The sequence below is a fragment of the Neophocaena asiaeorientalis genome, unplaced genomic scaffold, assembly GCF_003031525.2.
Source record: "Neophocaena asiaeorientalis asiaeorientalis breed wild unplaced genomic scaffold, Neophocaena_asiaeorientalis_V1.1 scaffold40, whole genome shotgun sequence".
Lineage (NCBI taxonomy): Eukaryota > Metazoa > Chordata > Mammalia > Artiodactyla > Phocoenidae > Neophocaena > Neophocaena asiaeorientalis.
Window position 1 is genome coordinate 8,987,190 of NW_020185335.1, and position 13,126 is coordinate 9,000,315.

The 13,126-nt window shown below is 45.9% G+C and overlaps 1 protein-coding gene across 1 annotated transcript in view; it reads left to right on the forward strand.

Moving 5' to 3' along the window:
• The first annotated feature begins 926 nt into the window (after nucleotides 1-926).
• The window catches only part of BCO1 (beta-carotene oxygenase 1), a 55,851-nt gene continuing 43,651 nt past the window's right edge, over nucleotides 927-13,126 (forward strand). The window contains 2 exon segments of the mRNA XM_024735720.1: nucleotides 927-1,050; nucleotides 4,765-4,893. Of these exon segments, the coding sequence (XP_024591488.1) occupies nucleotides 987-1,050; nucleotides 4,765-4,893 (193 nt within the window). The 5' untranslated portion in view covers nucleotides 927-986.

A 13,126-nucleotide genomic window follows, 5' to 3' on the forward strand; every position in this document is an offset into this window, starting at 1 on the left:
AGTTTGTTTTTTTACTATTCCTTGTAGTTCCTGAGTAGAGTTTTTGGTTCCCTGAATTTATTGTTTAAATGGGTACATGAAACATTTTATGTTTACTTCTCCAAAAAATGAAGTATAATTAAGTTGCTCTTTACATGTGATTTTTTTTCTTTCTGAGTGGTGGGGAGGGTGGTGAGGAAGCTCAGGGACCTTTATTCACAACAAAACAAAAAAATACTTTCCCTCTCTGGCAAACTGAGTTCCCATGCTGCGCAGTAGGGATTCGCGTGATTGATGCACCCTGGGCTGTCCTAATCCAGGTGTCCTAAGCAGAATGCACCGCTAAATGATCCCACCTGTTGTTTTTTTAAAATTTTTATTGGAGCAGAGTTGATTTACCATGTTGTGTTAGTTTCAGGTGTACAGCAAAGTGAATCAGTTACACATATACTAATATCCACTCTTTTTTAGATTCTTTTCCCATATAGGCCATTACAGAGTATTGAGTAGAGTTCCATGTGCTATACAGCAGGTCCTTATTAGTTATCTATTTTATACAGAGTAGTGTGTATGCATCAATCCCAATCTTCCAATTTATCCCTCCCCCGCCACCCCGCCCCCCGGATCCTGTCAGCTTAAACACAGCAAGAAACTCGCTTTTCTTGATTCAACCAAAAGTGGAAGTGGAAAGGGAGAGTTGAGGACACAATCAGAGAATTAAAGATTAACAGGGACACGTGGCTGGGGAATTGACCGTTGACCAAACATAAATAACGCCAGTGCAGCTTCCCGCCACCGTGTGCACGAAGAGATCCCAGGCCCTTGGAGAGCGGAGAGCGGAGAGCAGAAAGCAAAGGGAGAAACGAGTGGCATCAGAAGGGAAGGAGATGTAAAGGAAGCTGCAGGAGAGCAGGACGGGAAGGCAAGGAGGGGCCAGGAGCAGTTGCCTTGAACACAGAGGAGCATCTGTTCACTGTTAATACCACTGTTGCTCATCGCCCTGCACGATGGATATAATATTTGGCAGAAATAAGAAGGAACAACTGGAGCCTCTGAGGGCCAGAGTGACAGGTAAGCGTTTTCTATAAGCGATGGGTGCTTATATGTTTAGATGTACACTTTTTTTCTGCTTATAAAAGTAATGTTTATTATAAATTATTTTTGAAAAATCTGGAAAGCGGTATATAGAGGGAAGATGATCCATAATCTAGATATATTCTCTGTGAAAAACTAGTTGTGCTTTTATGCATTATAACAGTTTTCAAGGAGAGAGAGTCGTTCTCACTATTTCCAGGAGAAAAGTCCTGGGACTGCTGCAATTGGCATACAGACAATGGGATTCTTCTGCAAATTGTGCTCCATTCCCAGTGCGTGATATATTTGTAAAAATGTGCGCGTCCTAAGTTAATTTCAAAGTAATAAGAGAATCGCGTGGGAGCGCCCACTGCTGCACATGCGCGCTGGGGGGCATCGCGGAGCCCGATGTGATTTCCTAGAAGGTGCAATTTCAGGATGCGAGTACCTGCAGAGCCCAGGGTGGGAGCCTCCTCAGGAATCTACGTTTCATGGGTTTTCTCCACCTCTTCTTAGTGGCCACTTTCGTGGGACCATTTTGTTTAGACTCTGCAGGGCAGTAAGTGGATCTGAACTCTCCCGTCCCAGGAGTGAGTGGTGCTGAAACAGGGAGGGGGCTGGCTCAGCCACACCACCGTTTTGGATAGATGCACAGTTTTCACAGGGACAGGACAACAGTGCCCTTTGTGAGGCAAGTCAGATTGGAGCTTCTCAGCTGAGGAATTGCCTTGGGTGGCTTTTGAAAGAAAAAAAAAAAGGTTTTATGTATATTTTTTCTGATTACAGAGGTAATGTGAAATCTATATGCGTGTCTATATTACGCATAAAACTTGGAAGTGCAAATGAGAACACAGAGGGAAATAAAACTCAGCTGTATTTCCACCTCTTAAGCACTATTAATATTTGAGCCTATTTAAGTTTTTAAAAGATACATAAATATAGAGAGTACAAAGATCTATTAATAGATTTTACATATAAATACTTTTTCAAAAAACAAATATACACTTACTGTTAACTTTCTATTTTTAAAAAAGGGATCCTTGATGCCTATCCTTTTATTCTCTGGGGTACCACGGACATTTTGCCATTATACCCCTTTACAGCTCATGTTTAGTGACTGCGTGGAAATGCTTGGAAATTTTAGAAAACAAGAATCCTAGGACCTGAGAAGCCGAATGAACCTCTAGATCTAGATCAGCTGTTCTCAGAGGATGGACCCCAGACCTGCAGCATCAGCATCCCCTGGGCTCTTGTTAGAATCACAGATTCCTGGCCTCACTTCAGACCCTCTGAATCAGATACTCCGGGGGTGGGGCCCAGAAACCTGTGTTTTTACAGCCCTCTGGGTGATTCCAAGTGGGGGACCACTGCTGTAAATCAGGCCTCCCTACTGGGCAGGTGTGAAGCCGAGGGCCAGGGAGAAGCAGCAACTTGCCTGAGTCCCGGCGGCCAGCCGAGGATGGGCTCCAGCTTAGGGCAGGCCTCCAGCCCCGGGTCACGTCTAATCAGCTGGTCAGCGTCCGCTGGCAGACAGCTCACTAAACACTGTGCCTGTGTGGACACGTCTGCCCCGGGGGGCCAGGCCAAGGCTCTGGCTTCACGTCCAGCTGTGCATTCTTGGCTCTGAGGCTTCTCTGGCGAGTTACTTAAGCATTTTCTGACTCAGTTTCCTCTCACGTCTAATAAAGTTAACATGTACCTACCACGTGAGATTGCCACAATGACTAAATGATTTAATCTATTAAAACACATAGTGCTCAATAAATGGTCTTCTTATTATGTCTAGGGCTTTAATATATGCTCAGATTCATCTCTCCCTGCTCTGCCTCAACCTGCTCCTTCTGTGTCTTGGGTCTCTGTGAATAATCCCACCCAAGGCAAGAGACTCGGCTGCAGTTTTTGCGTGTTCCCCTCCCCTTCCCCATACATTTAGTCAAACTCTAAGTCCCTTTGTTCCATTGGTTTCTCTCCATCCCCACTGCTGCTACCCTGTTCCTCTCTCTGGCCTTTCCACCTCCCTCTGGCTCCTCCCGTCCACACTCCACACCATAGCCAGAAATAACTTTCGAAACCCCCAAATCTGATCACATTCCGTTAGTATGAGAAGAGGCAGATCCTTAGAGACAGACCGTGGATTAGTGGTTGCTAGGGGCTGAGCGGGGGATGGGGATTGACTGCTAATGAGAACAGGGCTTCTTTCTGGGATGATGGAAATGTTCTGGAGTTAGTGGTGATAGTTGCACAGCATTGTAAATGTTCATTAAAAAATAATAACCCTGAACTGTACACTTTGAAATGGTGCATTTTATGTTATGTGAATTTTATCTCAATTTTTAAAATCGCAAAAAAAAAAAAAAAATCTGATCCTATTTTCCCTGTTATAACCATCGAAGGTGTCCCATTCTTCTGGGCACCAAATCAAAGCTTGGTGTGGTCTTGTTGACCTTGGTCGCTTGGCCCTACTTAACTCTCCAGCCGCAATATTTATGATGTCCTCGCTTGAAAGTTACAGGCCAGCTCTTACTAAACAACTTGCACATCTCCTGATCTTTGAATTGGTCTTTGATCTCTGGGTTCGGGTTTCTCCAGAGATAAGAGTTCAGGTGTAAGTCGTTTATTTGGGATGTGCTTCCCAAGGAACACTGGGAGGGAAGCCAATGAAGAAGACATTGTCAAGCCATTGACCACCAGGAATCATTGCAGCCAAATCCTCTGGACAAAGCATAAAATATGCCTTGCATTGTGTCAGCCGAGGGCAAGGAAGCGGTGGCCTTTGACCCATAGCATCCCATCCATCTTTGGGTGAGAGCAGCTTTCATGAGCATTAACTCTCCAGTGAGCTTCCAGCTCATCCACGCGTGGGCAGAGCTGCTGCACAGTGAGAACAAAGCCCTCAGGTGGAGAGCTGTAGGTATTTGCAGAAAGCAGCCTTCAGGGAGAAGTGAACGCCAAGGGGACAGGGGCGGGACCCCAACAGCACCTGCAATGCTGTCCAATGGCAATATAACGCCTGCTCATGTGTAATTTAAAATTTTCTAATAGCCGCATTCAAAGAAATACAAAGAAACAGATGAAATTAATTTTAATAGTATATTTTATTTAATACCACATATCCAGGATGTTATCAGACCAACATGTAATTAATATTTTTAAACTGCTAATGAGATGTTTTACATTTCTTTTTCATACTAAGTCTTTGCAATGTGGTGTGTGTTTCACATTTACTGCACATCTCAGTTGGGACTAGCCACGTTTCCAGTGCCCAGTTGCCACTCGGGGGTGGTGGCTACCACATTGGACAGCACAGCTCTAGAATGTTCTCTCCTCAGGCCTTTGCAAGGCAAACACTTACTCTCCCTCAAAACTCAACCAGGTCGCCTCCTCAGGAAACATTCCTCACCCTCCTGCTATCACCCAATTTCAGGGTGGAGTTCTGTTCCACGCAGCACCCTTGCTGAGTCTGTTGCCTTGCCTTTAGCACAGTGTATTTTGAGTGTTTTCCTTTGTTTTTGTCTTTTAATGGATGGGGAGCAACTTGGAGACAGGGATGATGCCTGTTCATCTTGGTATCCTCAGCGCTAGCACAATGCCAGACATATTCTTTCTGGAAATGAACGGATGCAGCAAGTGGTACAGGGGCTGTGTGGCCACTTCTTTTAGCTTTTTGGTTTAGGTGCAGAACTGGAAACTAAATGTTCTTTCTCTCACCAGGCAGGATTCCAGCATGGCTGCAGGGGACCCTGCTCCGCAATGGGCCTGGGATGCACACAGTGGGCGAGACCAGATACAACCACTGGTTCCATGGCCTGGCCTTGCTCCACAGCTTCACAATCAGAGACGGTAAGAGCACCGTGTGATTTGCCATAGCTGCCGTAACAAATGACCAGCAATGGAGTAGCTTAAAGCAACACATATTTAATTCTCTTACAGTTCTAGAAGTCGGAAGTCTAAAATGTATTTCCCTGGGCTAAAATCAAGGTGTCGGCAGGGCTGTATTCCTTCTGGAGGCTCCAGGGAGAGAATCCGTTTCCTTGCTTTTCCTAGCTTCTAGAAGTCACTTGCATCCCTTGGCTTGTGGCCCCATCTTCATCTTCAAAGCCAGCAGCATACCATCTTGTGGTCTCTCTCTTTCTCTCTCTGTCTCTCTGCTTCTATCATCACATCCCTTTCTCTGAGTCTGACTCTCCTGTCTCTCTCTCTCTCTCTCTCTCTCTCTCTCTCTTTTTGAAAATATTTATTTATTTAGGCTGCTCAGGGTCTTAGTTGTGGCACACAGGATCTTCATTGCAGCATGCAGACTTCTTAGTTGCGGCATGTGGACTCTTAGTTGCAGCATGCAAACTCTTAGTTGTGGCACGCATGTGTGGAGTCTTACCCACTGGACCACCAGGGAAGTCCCCTGTCTCCCTCTTATAAAAGTTTTTGTAATTACTCTAGGCTCACTCAGATAATCCAGGATAATCACCCACTTCAAGATCCTTAACCGAATCACGTCTATAAAGTCTCTACTGCCCTGTAAAGTAACATATTCAGAGGTTCCAGGGATTGGGATGTGGACATCTTGGGAAGCCATTATTCAGCCCACCACAAGCACAAACCTCCCTGGAAAGGTGGCCAGGGTTCTTTTTCAGCGAGTTCAACCGGAAAAATAATATGCATTCTCAGTAAGGTGGGCAGGGACAGGTGGGAGTTTACAGGCTTTGGAATCAGACACACATCAAATTAAAATAGGAGCGTAGAGCTGAAAAGAACAAAGTGAGCATATTGCAAACCAGGCAGGGAGAGCCAGGTCAGTCACGTCCCTGAGAAGACACTGAACACAGAGCAGAAGGTAGGAAGTGCCGCAACTAAAGTGAAATTCCGAGTTCAGATGACTGACTCAGGAGGTGAATTGTCTACTCTCTGCTATTGGTCATTGAGCTGACTTATGTCACAAAGTACAAGCCGGGTTCTTAAAAGGTCTGGAATGGGTTCTGGGAGGCTTCAGCAGGCTCAGGGCCATGTGGTAGGGTTCAGCGTGGTGAGAGTTTACTCTGACCCCTGTGTTCCAGCTTGGGCAAGCTGCAGCCACTCCACCTCCCTGGGCCTCAGTTTCCTCATCAGTTAAAGGAGCTTGATCGTTCTCCCTGGAAAGCTTTTGTGATGATCAGAAGTACTAGGTGTCCAGCAAGGATTTGATGCCTGGTAGATGCTCAGTTGATTAAAAACCACCATCCTAGGACCTCCCTGGTGGCGCAATGGTTAAGAATCTGCCTGCCAATGCAGGGGACATGGGTTTGAGCCCTGGTCGTGGAAGATCCCACATGCCGTGGAGCACGCCTAAAGCCCATGCTCCGCAACAAGAGAAGCCACCGCAGTCAGATGCCCACGCACTGAGACGAAGAGTAGCCCCCACTAGCCACAACTAGAGAAAGCCCGCGCGCAGCAGCGAAGACCCAACATGGCCAAAAAATAAGTAAATAAATTTATTGAAAAGTAAAATAAAATAAAACCCACCATCACTGTTGCTGGGTTTGAATCCCAGCTCCACCATGCTAACTAACACATACCTAAGCTGTGTGACTTGGCCAAAGTTACTGACCCTATCTGTGTCTCAGTCTCCCCATCTGTAAAATGGGGCTATTAGTAGCATGTCCCGTAGAATTGATGTGGAATTTAAATAAATTAATATGTGTGAGGGGCTTTGTATAATGCCCGGCTCGTCATATGTGCTGCATAAGCGTTAGCTATAATTTTCACATAACTGTCATCTCTTTCAAGCTAGTCGGCAATTATTTTTTGAGTGCGGACTCCGCCAGCGACTTGCTCTAGCATTTCATGAACAGACACCGTGTGTGAATGCCATGAGCTCCGAGTTTGCAAAAACTCACAGTTTTTACTGTGACTCAGTTACAGGCTGGGTAGTTCCATATTTCCCAACAGCCTTGAGCCTTAACAGTCCCCTCTTTTCCTAAACAGAAGTTCCCAGTGATTCTTGGGGACAGAAGTGCTGTTCTGGATGAGGTGCCTGAGAGGCTTCCTTTCTCTGAGGCCCTGCCTCACCCGCTGCCAGGTTCTTCATGGTCCATTTCCGAGCTCACATTCATGTGTGGGGGGGGTACTCTTGTCTCCTTGCACATGTGACACTGAAACTTTAGGGAGGTTAGGTGACTGATCCAAAGTCACTGATGTAGGGCTGGGATCTGAACTTGTCTGGAGTTCGTTTGCAGCTTTCTCTCCTGTCCTCAGCCCAGCACACACGCGCGTGCACACACACACACACACACACACACACACACACACCTCTGAGGAATGGCAGATGCTTAAATGGTATCCTTCAGTAGAGAATCCAGGGACAAGGGAACCAGCAGGAGGTGACCGAGCCCTAGCCGTCTTACAGAAGTATGGCTGCTGTCCACCAAAATCCTTGAGTGGGCTAAATGCGCCAGTGACCAAAGTTATCCCATACTATTTAGACTTTCTAAAAGCTTCTAGTAGGTTTTCAAACTAAAAGGTTACTGTCAGAGGCACGTAGCTGTTTCCTGTTCTTTTCTGAGATGGCCAGTCAGGTGCAACCACAAGAGGAGACACAGAGAGACTCAGGAAAATCAAGGTTATTCTACCCACAGGTGCTGGACACAGGAGGCGAGTCACGCAGGGCACATGGGAAAGCCACCAGGGTGGACAGGAGACAGAAGACAGGAGCGGGGTGAACTCTGAGACTGAGGCCTTTATTGGGGTTTCTGAGGGCAAGGCAGGAAAGGGCAGAGTGAACAGCCTAGGACTGGCTAGGTGAACAATTCAGTGAACTTTGGGCTGTAGGGATGGTCCCTAGTAGCCTGGTACCTGGTCCTGGGCTGGTTAAGGTGGAGGGACATTGTCTCCAGCGGCGTATGGACCAGATGGAGGATTGGTTAGTTTGCATATCAGAGACATACTGGGCTCTTTCCTGCCTCTAAGAATTGTCTGGTCCAGGGAGACCCAGTCTTGTTCCAGCCAGAAAGTTTTTTTAAGGTGTGAAAACATCATAATATGCAGAAAATTTTAAATATATACAATAAAGCAGCATGAAAGACAGTTCTGTTCATAATCTGGAATTGGCTAGAAAGTGGGAGGAATGGAGACTATAGCCAATTACTCGCCCTCCCCTGCCTGTCCTGCTCTTGAACCTGGGCGTGTGTCAAGGGTGTGTGGCCCCACTCTGCTTTGCAATGATCAGTGCGCCGTTCTCCAGCCTAGGGCGGAGGCCCCAGAGTGCAGGGTCCCTGTTCAGGTTGTTGTATCTTCATCACTTAGCACAGGGTCTGGCCCACAGGGGCACTTAGGAACTCTGTGGAGCTGAAATGACACAAGCAAGGTGAAGATGTTTTGGTAGAAGGAGGCAATACTTCCCCAGTCCATCTCTTCAATACTTGCTACAGGGAGTGCTTGCTGGCCATTGGCCTAAGTGGTTCATGGCCATCCACGACTCAGCCCTCACTGCAGCTCCTGGGGAAGGGACCACTGTTACTATCTTGATTTTACAGATGGCCATCTAAGGCCCAGAGTAGCCAAAGAACTTACCCAAATGCACACAGCTAAGAAGCAGTGGTAGTCAGTTATAAACTCAATGCTCTTTAAATCCAGAATCCTAAGTCCTAAGCATTATGCAATTCTGCCCCCATTCCCCACTCCTGCCAGCTACCATCTCTCCCCAACTCTCCAGCCTAATCCTCCCGAGGCTGCCAGATTGCCAGTGTTGGTGTAGCACAGCCTGGCGTCGTCTCTCCTCTCCTCTTGAACTCTCAATGGCTCCCTAGTGTTTAACAGTGGAAATATAAACCAAAAATGTTAAGTACCACCATACACAATTTAAGAGGACAGTGCAATCAGGGTTCTCTGATTTGCACATAACACAAAGCCAGTATTTATCAAAAGGTGGTTTGTGGGCTTCCTGCATCAGAATCCCCCAGGATGCTCATTTAGGTTGTGAATCCTGAGACCGTACCCAGGGCTTGAAGCGTAGGGATAGAGCATCTATGTTTCCAACACGTTTCCCAGATGACCCCAAGCACACTGGTGGTTTGGGACTTGGGCCTCCATGATTTTTTAAAAGTACCAGGTGGTTCTAGTAGACAGCTAGCATGGAGAATGGAAATTAGTGCCAAACCAGGAAGAAAGGACTGGAGTAAGAAAGCAAAAGACAGGAAAATGACTCATAGCCTTCAGCAGAAGTCACTAGAAGATAATGCTTTAACAAACTAAAAAAGATTTGAATAAAAAAGGCAGAGTGGAGATGGGGAAGCCGGGTGAAGGGTGTACAGGAGCGCTCTTTTCTGTAAGTCTAAAATTCTTTCAAAATGGAAAATTTTTATAAAGCAGGCATGGAGATGAGTCAACCCAGGTCCCTCTTAGCAGCACATTTGATACTTTTCCAAGAAGAGGCAAAGTCGGTGTCCCGTGAGGATTTGAACGTGTGAATTCCAAGAGTCAGAGTCACAGAGATGTTTTTTTTAAACTGGAGTGTAGTTGATTTACAGTGTTGTGTTAGTTTCTGCTGTACAGCATAGTGAATCAGTTATACATATTCATATGTGCACTCTTTTTTAGATTCTTTTCCCATCTAGGTCATTACAGAGCATTGAGTAGAGTTCCCTGTGCTGTACAGTAGGTCCTTATTAGTTATCTGCTTTATACATAGTAGTGTGTATATGTCAATCCTAATCTTCCAATTCATCCCTCCCCCACTTTCCCCCTGGTAACCATAAGTTTGTTTTTTTTATATCTGTGACTCGATTTCTGTCTTGTAAATAAGTTCATTTGTATCATCTTTTTAGATTCCACATATAAGTGATATCATACAATATTTCTCTTTCTCTGTCTGACTTACTTCACTCAGTATGACAATCTCCAGGTCCATCCATGTGGCTGCACATGGCATTATTTCGTTCTTTTTTATGGCTGAGTAATATTCCATTTGTGTGTGTGTGTGTGTGTGTGTGTGTGTGTGTGTGTGTGTATACCACATCTTTATCCATTCCTCTGTCAGTGGACATTTAGCTTGCTTCCATGTCTTGCCTATTGTGAATAGTGCTGCAATGAACATTGGGGTGCATGTATCTTTTTGAATGATGGTTTTCTCCAGATATACGCCCAGGAGTGGGATTGCTGGATCATATGGTAGCTCTATTTTTAGTTTTTTAAGGAACCTCCATTCTGTTCTCCATAATGGTTATACCAATTTACATTCCCACCAACAGCAGAGTCACAGAGATTTAGAGGCACAAAGCCTCTCCAAAACTGACTTTTTCAACTGTTGTAGCTCCAATGTAGTCTTTTGGAAAGTTTGCTTTAAATTTTTTTTAATTAAAAAAAATATATATGTATATCTCCTGCCCCACCAAATAATAACACTTGACCCAGTTCTGGAAGATCCCAGGCGGGAACACGTCTGTTTACTTGTGTCCCTTTAGAAGGAATGTGGTTAATTGGGCTCCCGAGAACAGGGTGCTAGAGAACGCTCCATGCCTCCTTCTTTAATCTCAACCTCAAAGTAAGTGTCGGCCTTGAGTAATTCCAGAGACGCATTTCCCCATGGCCCTCTGAGTGCTCCCTGCTCTGGGACTGGTTGTTTGTAGGATATGGGCTGCCTGTTGACGACCAGCCTGGGCTGGGTGTTTGTTTCATATGAACAGAATTCAGCATTTTAGGCAAAGCACATTAGCCAGTACCTATGGGTGGCAGCCCTCAGAGAGAGTGACCGTGAAGGGCAGACTGGCTCAAGGGGAGACCAGAGTGGCCTTAAAGCTGGTCCTGTGTAGCATGAAGACCAGTAGGTGTGGCCTCACCAGCCCCCAGGTGAGTCTTCCTGCCTCCAGGATTTTGGAGAATTCAGAACTGCAGCCATAACTTATCACGTGCATGCTAAGCGCCAGGGAGCCAAACTCCTTCTATCGTCCCATCTCATTTAAAACTGCCAACCCTAGTTGGGGAGGACTGTATGATCCCCAGCTTCCCGTTGAAGAAACTGAGGTTCAGTGACAAAGGGACTCACCCAAGGTCACATGGCTTGGATGGGGACTTGCCCAGAGCCAAAGCCTTGCCCCAGCTACCTACTATATCTGACTAGCATATGTAGCTTTTTATTGAGCACCTACTATGTGCTAAGTGCTTTACAGGCCTTAACTGTTATAGCAGCTCTGTGAGGAAGGTGTCAGGGTTCTCATGTCAGAGCAGAGGGGACTGAGGCTTGCCTTTGACACAAGGTCAAGTGCATAGCTGGTAGATGATGGAGCAAGGATTCATATCCATGTGGAGACTCGAACCTACTTGGGGTGGAGATCTTGCCTGTCCCACTCACCATTACATACTCACATCCTGGCCCATCCAGGTGTTTAACAAATAGTGATCAAATGCGTGAACCCCGGGCCCAGATAGTCTCAGAGCCCTTGCTCCTAACCATTCCTCCATGTTCCTTTCCGCTGCCCCAGGGACAAAGCTCCCCCCACCAAATATCTCAGAGATACTGATGTACAGTAGCCACCCCTGAAAAGATGCTTGCAAAGAGGACAGATGATTATCTGACACACAGTTTACCTCCTGAAGACTGGAGAAAGCACCAGAAGGTCTTTCATGGTCTCTTCTAATTTTATCATGACGAGTGTTACCATTATTGTTGCTATTGCCACTTAAATGCACAGGTTGGAGTCATCACTGCTGAAACGTACACTCACATCCTTTGGAAACAGAGGTGAAAACGCAACCCTGAGGGCAAAACTAACCAAGACTGTTGGAAGTCAAGATAGTGGTTCCCCTGCAGGGTTGGGATCGGGGAGGCTAGTACAGGATGAGATATGAGCGGCCTTCCCAAAGACTGCTCACATTCTGTTTCTTGATCAGGAAGTAGTTTATATGGGTAGGTTTAATTTGTGAAACTTCACCAAACCATACAGTTATGGTAGCATATTTCTATAGGTATATTTTTAATAACAAGGAACAGATAGAATGGTCAATTGACGTGGTCGCTGTGTCAGGATCTTCCAGTTGCCAGCTTTTGAGTCCAGTTTACCACTCGCTAGCTATGTGGCTTAAGGCAAGGTACTTAACCTCTCTGTGCCTCAACTTATTAGCTGGGAAATGGGCTTGCAGGGTCGTGAGTGCCCAAGCCCTTTGCCCTTCATTTTGTAAGAAATCTGAAACCTTCAAGCATTGTTTAAATTTTGTTTTATTTGGCTGTTAATTAGCAAATGACATTAAGTTGATTTTTTTTTCCCTAAAGAATACTTTTCTAGTTAGAGTCTTCTACACACTTCTTATGTTCAGAGGATTAAACCAGATAATACACATAAAGTGCCCTCACAGTGATTAGCACACACATGCTCAATAAATGTTAGCTCTTAGTTTCATTTCCTCTCCTGAAAATATAAAAAGGCCCTGGGCAGGAATTTCTTGGGATTCAGTCTCTCCTTGAAGCCCATCATTGTGACAGTGGATACATGAAGGGCGTTTCTCTGATGAACCTCTTTTTTATGGGAACAAACTGTCAGTATATCCTGGGTCCTACTTTTTTGCATGTTGTCATTGTACCAACCCTGGAAGCATAGGTTATACTACAGCAAGGAATGTGTTCTCTAGAGGGGAAAAGTCAACATAATGTCATTTTCTAACTAATGGCAAAATAAAATGAAACAAAAACCCTAGACGAGGGGCTTCCCTGGTGGCGCAGTGGTTGCGAGTCCGCCTGCCGATTGCAGGGGACGCCGGTTCGTGCCGCGGAGCGGCTGGGCCCGTGAGCCATGGCTGCTGAGCCTGCGCGTCCAGAGCCTGTGCTCCGCAGCAGGAGAGGCCGCAGCAGTGAGAGGCCCGCGTACCGCAAAAAAAAAAAACCAAAAACAAACCCTAGAGGTTTCAAATGATCCACCCAACCTACAGACAGCCATCCGGAGCAAACGCTGGTTGTTTTGACTGTAAAGGACATTGGAAAGCAGGACTAGATTCAAAATGGACAGTTACTTGGAAAATATGTTTTTGCAGGGGTCCGGATAGGCCACTACAAAGGTCAAAGGCCTCAGTATTCACAGCCCTGAAGACTTAGTAAGGTCCCCACATGACCCCC